Source organism: Aythya marila (genome assembly GCF_965140915.1).
Source record: "Aythya marila genome assembly, chromosome: 1".
Lineage (NCBI taxonomy): Eukaryota > Metazoa > Chordata > Aves > Anseriformes > Anatidae > Aythya > Aythya marila.
This window is the reverse complement of record NC_139042.1, coordinates 76,384,876-76,394,498: the sequence shown is the minus strand read 5'-3', so window position 1 is coordinate 76,394,498 and position 9,623 is coordinate 76,384,876. Positions and strand designations below refer to the sequence as shown.

General features: G+C 39.4%; 1 protein-coding gene across 1 annotated transcript; it reads right to left on the bottom strand.

Annotated features, from left to right (window-relative positions):
* Positions 1 to 6,245: 6,245 nt before the first annotated feature.
* CLDN34 (claudin 34) lies at positions 6,246 to 6,982 on the bottom strand (the record flags this gene model as incomplete). Its single annotated transcript, XM_082757849.1, has 1 exon — positions 6,246 to 6,982. One exon carries the CDS (start codon positions 6,980 to 6,982, stop codon positions 6,338 to 6,340), a length of 645 nt encoding a protein of 214 aa, XP_082613975.1. The 3' UTR covers positions 6,246 to 6,337.
* Positions 6,983 to 9,623: the final 2,641 nt, after the last annotated feature.

Sequence of the window (9,623 nt, the reverse complement as noted above, 5' to 3'; positions counted from 1 at the left end):
ACCTGGACATAGAGCCATTGACTACCACTCTCTGGGTGGTCACCTTCAAGCCAATTTCTCATCCACTGAATGGTCTACCCTTCAAATCCATCTCTCTCCAATTTGGAGATCAGGATGTCATGTGGCATCATGTCAAAGGCCTTACAGAAGTCCAAGTAGATGACATCAGTCGGTCTTCCCATGTCACCTGATGCAGTCACTCCATCACAGAAGGCCACCAGATTGGTCAGGCAGGATTTACCCTTGGTGAAGCCATGCTGGCTGTCCCAGATCACCTCTTTGTTTTGCATGTGCCTTGATATTGCTTCCAGGAGGATCTGTTCCATGATCTTCTCAGGCACAGAGGTGGGGCTCACCAGTCACTTGTTCGCCAGGTCTTCCTTTCTACCCTTTTAAAAATGGGAGTGATGTTTCCTTTTTTCCAGTCACTGGGGATTTTATCTGATTGCCAGGACTTTTCAAATATGATGGTGAGAAAGGCTTGGCAACTCCATCAGCCATTTCCCTCAGGACCTTGGTATGCATGGCATCAGGCACCATAAACTTGTACTTGTTAAGTTCCATCAGGTGGTCTTCACTTACACTGGGAGGGACTCTGTTCCCTCAGCCCCCACCTACAGATTCAGGGAAAGGAGAGACATAGGAGGTCTTACTGGCAGTGAAGGCTGTGGCAAGGAAGTTGTTGAGTACCTCAGCCTTCTCCATGTTTGTCATTACCAGTTCTTTCTCATTCATCAATGGGGTTACACTCTCCTTGGCCTTCCTTTTCTGAGCAATGTACCTACAGACTCCCTTCCTGTTATACTTTGCCTCCCTTGCCAAGCTTAGTTCCATCCATGCCTTGGCTTTCCTGATCCCACCCCTGCACACTCAGACAGCATCTCTGTCCTCTTCCCAGGCCACTTGTCCCTGTTTCCACTGCCTCTACGTTTCCTTCTTGTGCCTCAGTTTGACCAGCCATCCATGTTTTCTACCTTGCCAGCTTGCTTGCTTACACAGGGGGATGAAGAACTTTTGTGCTATAAGGAAAACATACTTAAAAAGTTGCCAGCTGTGTTGAGCTCCTTTGTCCCTGAGGACAATGTTCTATGGGATCTCATCCACTGGATCTTTAAACAGGTGGAAATTTGCTCTTTGGAAGTTCAGAGTCCTGACTTTGCCCTTTGCCAGGCCAGTATTCCTTGAGATCACAAACTCAACCATGGTGTGGGCCATGCAGCCCAGACTGCCTCCAATCTTAACCTCTTTAATAAGAGGTTAAGGTTCATCTGTATTGGTGAGCACCAGCTCCAGTAACGCTTCTCCTCTGGTTGTTTTTTCTAGTACCCGGACCAGGAAGTTATCCTTGATGCACTCCAGAAGTCTCCTGTATTGCTTTCATATGCATTCTCTTCTACTTACAGTATTTTTTCTGAGGCCATTTGGGACAGACTGGGGGAGCAGGTACCTGGCAATATTTTGAGAATGTTAATTAAAAGCAGGATGTAACTTTTCTCAAGTGCCACTTTATTCCATAATGGGTCGGCATATTCAGCTTCCATAAAACAGCTTGCACGTCAGAAACCTTGAAGGGTGTTGGACCATTTAAAACTTACATGCTTCTTCAAAATACCATTCCAGGTATTTATCTTGTGCTTAGACCTTTCCAAATACATCCCAAGAGAAAGGGGGTAACGTGGCTTCCTGTGAACTGGATCTTAACAGTCCATACTGTACCCCATTCCAAATGTGCCAGTATTTATTGGTGTTTATTAGTTTTCTAATTTTGAGATGAGATTAACTTAGGTTTTTGTGATTGGTGCATAGGTGGTTTTGATAAAATGATTGGCAGCCAATACACTTTGAAGTACCATGCTAATTACTGAACGTCACCATGCAATGTAAATAGAGTAAATATCTGAGTAGTGAGAAGGGAATATCTTGGTTGAAAAATACATTTTTATGAGCTGATGCTGGATCTGACAATACAGATTTTGACAAGAATGAAAGGAATTCCAGTTCAGCTTTGAAAAAAGGTATATTTTCACAGAGAACATGTCTCTTCTGGGAACCTTTAATTTAATGTACATTGGTTTCCTATTTTAAGAAAACAATTCACTGTTAAAACACTATGCCAGCTAGACTTATATTTTTAAAGCAAAAACTCTTTGTCCTGAAGTATTTTAATGGCCTAAAGAGCAGGAAATTGCCTGTGACATTTCAGTTTTTCCATTCTAAGGGAAAAATGGTCCAAGACCTAAAAATAGCTCTCTTGAAAAACACCCTTACTCTCATCATTGTAATATACCATAAGCCATGTGACAACAAAGACATTTCTTTCTGAGACTAGCATTGTTTTTAATAAACTAAAGAACTTAAAGTCAGCAATTAAAATTGTCTACATGTAAAACTGCTGATGTGAATAAAAAATTTTGTTTATTGACTTAACCCAAATAACGTTATGACCTACTTTACAGTACAATGCCTCTTGTTCCTTCCTCTTCCTTAACATTAACTCAAATGATGTTAGTCACAATTACATATTCACCTGGGAATAAAATCTCATAGTTCTATTGGCCTGTTTTACCATTAGAAACTTTTCAGATTCTCCCACTATTTAAGCATCCATTTTTGAGAAGAGTATTTAACACATTTTGGTCTGTGGCAATAAATAGATGGGTAAGGTAAATAGTCTGCATTAATAGGGTTAACAAAATGTTTTGTTTAATACAATAGTGCCAAGGAGTATGTTCTGCAAGTCAGAGATGGATGCCTTATCATTGTGTCTGGATATCCAGCAGATTTGAAAGAGAGTCTGGGTATTTAGATCAGCCCCAGCAGTGCATTCAGGCATGTGAGCTAATCACAAGACACTTGTTTATTGTCAACTCAGAAAAAATAAAGCAAGGCTGGTTTGTGCATATAAACTGAGGCCAGCCTGGAGACATTCCTAGACAGGGTGGAACCCACAGAGCGAGCAGCGCTGTCACTGGAGATGCAGCAGGTCCGGGTCTGCACTGAAGCTGAAGATGTAGCTTCACTGATACGATCCCTTCCATAGTGAAATTTGCTTGTTCTCGCCCCTTTTCTCTGTCCCTCAAGGCTCTGACCACACAATCCTGTCTTTGCACCGCAGCTCACTGCCTGTCCTCAGTTGTGCTACTACAAATTATGGCAGGGAGGGACAGGCTACAGAGTAGCTCCCTAAAGTAATCTAGATTGAAAATAGCCTTCCAGAAAATTTTTGCACTTTTTGAGTTTTAAATCCAAATCATTTCAGGTGTCAGATTTTGTAGGCAACCCTAAAAATAGCTGTGCAAACCCAACTGAAATGGTAACATACTGAACTACTGAAAGGTAGCTTAACTTTTTTAATTCTCTAACTAATGTATCATGAAAGTTTGCACAAAGAAACCTTGCCTCCTCTCTTGTGAAGAAACAAATACGTTACTTTACTTTTCTCTAATAACAAAATCTTAATGAATGTAAACATTCACTAGAATTTTATGAATTACACAGCCTGGGGGAATCAAGATTAGACAGACCTGATCCCATTGAAACCAATGGAAGTTTTGCCTCTACCTTATTTTCAGCTAAGATTTATTTTCTCCTATCTTTTCTTCAGGGAAGGACTGGAATTTTTAATATCCTCTTGTATTTGACTATAAACCACAAGTTGTTATATATCAAAGTGTAATCTGGACCATGTAACTACTGATAGATGCCTGCATTAGAAACCTTGGAAGCACGGTGGGAAAGGACATCAACAGCTTCTCCTAGATCATAGCCACAGACATTTCTATGTCATGCACGGCAGTATTTATCTAAACTTATTTTTAGTAAAATGTAATTTTGAAAAAGGACACGTACCCTTAGGTAATCTATTTCAGTGTTTGGCTAGGGATTTTCCTCAACACCTCATCTACACATATGACCCATGACAAATGTTTTACAATCGCATATCAGGACAGACCAACAGAATCCCTGGTGGAAACAGCTGTGGCAGCAATGCAAAAAGTTGGCAGGCATGTGATGTTGCTTTCTCTTTAAGCCAAGATGAGTAAGTGTGAACCCAACACAGTCATTTAGTAAATATAAATAATAAATACAACTGGGGTTGTATTTACATATGTGAGTTCAAAAAAAAGTTGTGAAAACACTAATTTTCTGTTAAAGTTCAAGTTCCTTGCCAGGAAATATTGGTCTTTTATTAGTGTGGGGAAATGCTGGCATAAACACATGGATACATCTTTTTTTTTTTTTTTTTTACAACAACAAGATAAAATCTAGTATCATTGTAAGCGCTGTGGGAAGAGAAAACAGGTCCATTGACCTGCACATTTAAAAAGAAAAATGTCAATGTAGTGTAGGATGTTTAACAGACATGAAACTAGAAACAATATTGAATAAACAAAATATCAAATCATGCACCTTCACTGAAGCACTGTTTGAAAGTGCTTTGCAGCACTGCAAACAACCCAAAGATAAACAACTGCATCTCATCAATCACTAATGGTGAGATAGGCTACCATTTCAGAAAAGATGGGCAGACCAGAGAGGGAATGAATGTGCTGTAGGGATTCTGTGTAGGAAGTCAGTAGAGCAAAGACAAGACTGTGTGGAAGATGTAGAGAATAAAAATGGAATGCTCTAACAAGATGAGGTAGTAATAAAGGACTAACTTGCTCATATCTATGTGTTTCTAATGGGTTCATTTGGGGTGAAACTTAAGGCAGAAATGAACAAGAGCAGTCTTGGTGGGAAAAAAAAAAAAAAAGCGATATTAACCAGGATCCGGGGAGAAAGCAAGCAGTAGACAGAGGAGCTGCTGTAATGGTTTAAGAACTTGGACAGTTACCTTTCTTCCTAAAAGTAAGAAGAGGAGAGAACTGCAAAAGGTTGAGGTGCTTGGCATTCTCTCTCTCCAAAATTTAAAGACAGCAAAAGTACTCACCATGAGTAACAACCACAAGCAATATGAATTGTCTTGCTGGCATTTTACATTATACTGTTATGTACAATAAGTTACTTTTTTGTTTGTTTGCTTTACATTTTCTTTTCTTTTTTTTTCCTCCGAATCTATGAGAAAATTAATAATTAAAACAGTAAAAATAAATTGCTTAGATTCTTGTTGCATTTCTTTGAAACTGCAATCACTTTTTCTGGAACCTGTTTTCAGTAATCATCAGATTGTCAGCACTGTCTGCTCATCCCTCCCAACCTCTTTATTTTTGTTTGTTTGTTTCCTTTATTGATGTGTTTGGGGCCTCTCTCCCTCCCTCCTATGTGAAGTTTGGTTGTGTGCACATGAGTTAGCAACTGTAGTTATTACAGTCATTATAATGAATTAAGAGAAACAGATTTTTTAGGGAGCATGTCATCTTCCTACATCTTGCTACTCTAGGCATCTATTTTGGATAGATGTCTTTTTCTGTCTAGACTGTCTTTTTCTCTGCACTGACTATAAACAAAGACTAAAGTGACCGATTTAGGTACAGATGTCTGCATCAGGTTAGATGAATCATACTCGGGAAGTTGTACTGAGTATTCCCAACTACTAAGAGCACTGATTTGGGCAGCAGTTTTGTAATAACTTCTAGAAGAATTTTCCATCTTTTGCAACACCTTTGGATTCAGTGAAGTGTCTGATGAAGAAGCATATGTTTGCAGACTTTTTGGCTCTGCCCAGGTGAGGAACTAAGAGCACACCTTGCCCACAGGCAAACGTGTTGCAACATAAAATGCAAATAGCTTGGAAGAAAAACAGAAGCATTAAAGACATGGCTCTTTACATGCCCTAGAGCAAGAAGAGAGACTGGCAAGAGCTTTGTAAGACAGTTCAGCAAAGACTCATTTGACACAACCATTTGATACACTCATATCATTTGTATTAAAAGTCTCAACTTGTCACAAAATACACTTCACTAAAAATGTCATTTAATAATGGACAAAATACTTCAGTACCAACAAGGAAGCAAGTTCACAGTAAAACATGTGTCATTCCATGTGTTTCTAACAGGACAGTTAATTCAGATTCAGCTGTTTAAATATAGTAAATACCTGAAACACACACTCACACACAAATAAGTTAATCAACAAAGTTTGTATATACAAAAGAGGGAGACTGATAAAACTTAATAATCACAGTTGCTGCTTTACAGCAGTTATCTCAAAAACGAACCTCTTGTCATATGTGACAATCAAAATGGTAGTTCAGCTGGTTTATATAACAAATTATGGTGGCTACTGTAGGATACAATTAAATTCTGCTGTTTCTTGACTATAAAATTACTCGTGCTGACATCCTTATCTTTTGACTGTGCTCTTGTTCTGAAACAGCACGGGGGGATTTATCCCATCAGGATTTCATGTCTGTGTTTGTGGTTATAGGAAATCTGTAGGAGAGAGAAAAAGTCCCACTCAGCAGCAGCAAGATGACGGCTATGATCCCAATGGGAATGGCAGCACCGACTTCCTGCGCCGTGGGACTGGAGGGCATGTAGTAAGAGGGCGGAAAAGCGATGCTCTGGTTTTGTGCTACAGAATAGAAGTTCCAGCTCACTGGAACCAGGACACACAGACCGGCAAATATGTAGAAGAAGCCACCCAGCAGGAAGAAATGGGTGATGAGAGTTTTGCGGCTGATTCCCATATAAATATTTCTCAGAGCAAATACTGTGGCTGTCAGTCCCAGCAAACCCATGACCATGGCGATCAGCAGAAGACCCTGGGCAACATAAATTTCGTGGGGGATGAAGGAGTCATAGCCACTGAATTTATGACAGAACTGTTCTTTATAGCCAGATGAGACATGAAGATAACTGATGAAGCAGACTTTCCAAATCCCCACCCACGCAATGCCAGAGGAGATTATGGTGGTGTTGTCCACATGCCACACTCTCCACTCCACAAGTCCCATGGAAATGGTGCACAGGATCCAGCCTATTGTACCCAAGGCAAAGGCAGCCAGCTGGAGGTGTGAGGTGCTGGTCAGGGAGCTCATCGTTTGGAGGTCTGCTCTGTCTCAGACCGTGCAAAGAGAGATGGGTACTGGAAAGAAACACATCATAAAGTTACTGATTGTGTGAATGGTGCCTCTGCTAGTGAAAAGCAGGAGGGAGTACATGTGCGGAAGGAGGCTGGTAGTCACCTTTCTCTAACTGTTGCGAAGTGTTGAAGCCCATAGATAAATAATATCTAGGCTTTAATTCCATATATTTCATTGTATCACAAGCAAAGGAAAGGTAAAATAATGATTAGCTCCCATCATGACCTCTATTTTACATTCACAAAAGGAAAACACATCTTTTCCCAAGTTAACTGTTATGTTCCAAAGGCCCTTATATGCACTGCATACAACCAATAGCCCCGGGGTACTGGCTAGTAGAAGGTAAATTTGACAAAATCTTTGGGATCCTGTACTGTGAGATGCCATGAGGCAGTTGCAGAAGCCACGTGTGTCGTCCCTGACAGCTGTGGCTCCTGCACAGCAGCCCTGCTTGAAACACTTTCTGCTTTTCTGCTGCCATTTTCTAGGGCCACTGGGACCAACATTAGAAAATGTCGTAGCTCAGAGGCATGAGCAAACCCGGGCCACGAGTCTAATAACAACAACTGAACTTTGACCATTTTAGCTTATTCAGCCATGAGTGCTTTATCAGAAACACTGGAGTGAATCAGAAATGCAATGCTCTGTGCAGAGGCTGGAGCCTGGGTGTGCAGCCCTCAGTTTCCCACCCTCAGACATTAACAGAGGTTTCTGCAGCATTTTTCCTTCACAAGTCACGCTTGTTCATAACATATCTGGCTTCTCCAGCCCAAATCATCCTAAGGCTGTGGTGGAAAAGACTCTAGTCATTTCACCTAACAAAAGGCTCTAGGTTTGTTTGCTGACTCTACAGCCTGAGTGCAAGTTAAGGTTGTCTTTTTTTAATGAAAAAGTCCTCTTAATTTCCCACATCTTTAATAAAGCCTTCTGAATAGCTATAGCAATGACTTGTCAGCAGAGAAAATGTGACTTTGAATTTATTATGTAGACCTGAAAGGCAGTAGGGAACTTTGTATTCCATGAGTTATCTAAAATACCTTTTTTCCTGCCTCCAGTGCATTCAAGACGGAAGAAATACTGTACCAAGTTCACTTCAGTAACAAGAAGATAGATCTGCAACTGAGTTTTGTTATTAAAACAACAACTTTTCTATTTACTTATCTTATCTTAAACTAACAAATACCAGTAGTGATGCAATCTAGCTGCAAAAATCCATATGTGGAAATCCTAAATAGACAATATCTTTATAACAACATGGGCTTAAGCAAACTTCCCATCTTCTCACACCAGTACACACTATTTACTTACTTCAGTCCTGAATCTGATGCCAGTGATAAGAGGATGGAACAGAGTGGTTTCTGACACCAGCCAGACACAGCAAAATCTTCAGTTTTGTCATTTTGGTCTCCCAGTTCATGTATGTATTTTCAATAGGACTGGTTTCCTGTGGGACATATTAATCTCCATTATTGCAAATGTATACTTAATCTTTTCTGGTGTGGAGGAAATTGCTCCAGAATATCCTCCTATGTTTGTATCTACTTAAAATGAAACCTATTTTTAAATGCTTTCTCAAGCTGCTGTATTTGCAGAGTGATTTTATATATGTGTGTGTGTATGTATATATACACACATATATATAAATTTGACAGTTGTTAACAGCCACAGTATGGTAGCCCTCACATGAAATTAGGATTTTTTTTTTTTTTTCCTGTCACATTTCCACATTAAAATAGTGAATTTTCTGTACCTGTCAGTTGATTCTTCTTAGTCAAAAGAAGAAAGCAATCAAAATATTTCTGCATTGACTTCCTTCTGCTTCTGTTTAAATCAGTTGAACACGCGGAGGCCAGATCTGAACCATCTTAAAATACCATTCTGGGCAGAGCTCATATTTCTGTAAGACTTTTCCTATTCATTATAAACACCCATTTAATCAATTGATTGATATCAAGGTCATAAAAGACATGCAATCATGCCGCTCGGTATCACTGACAGCTGTTAAGAGTATGATGTCAGTATGTATATTTATGGGTTGAATTTGTCCACTTGTCTTCTCACAGAATTAAACAAGATGATTGTGTCCATAACTTCTGATCCCTCTGTCACATGGTACATTATTTGGAATGGTTTCCAGAATTAAAATTTAAAAATCAAAAATGGGAAAAGTTTTGTTTTGTTTTGTTTTGTTTTGTTTTGTTTTGTTTTGTTTTGTTTTGTTTTCACTGTGATATTCACCAAATATACAGAACAAGCAAACACTTAGAATGAAAGAATTCAATGCTTACACAAAAATTTTGTAAACAACAGAAATTAACCAGATAACAAAGTTGGAGGTCCCATGTTTAGATGAAGTACCAAATGTCTAGAAACACAAGAAGTTGCTTGTGTTGGCTTACTTTCCGTACCCTCCCTACTGGAGCTTATTAGATCTAACCTGGTGGTACTGATTTAGAGAAAAATCTGTGTGGAAAAGAAGTAAAGAAGTACTTTAGAGATCAATCATGAAGTTGAATTACAGTTTTTGTACTGGCCTGTTTTGAAAAACCAGACAGAGGCCTATAGTCATCATTGCTTGTATTAGGACTAGCAAGAA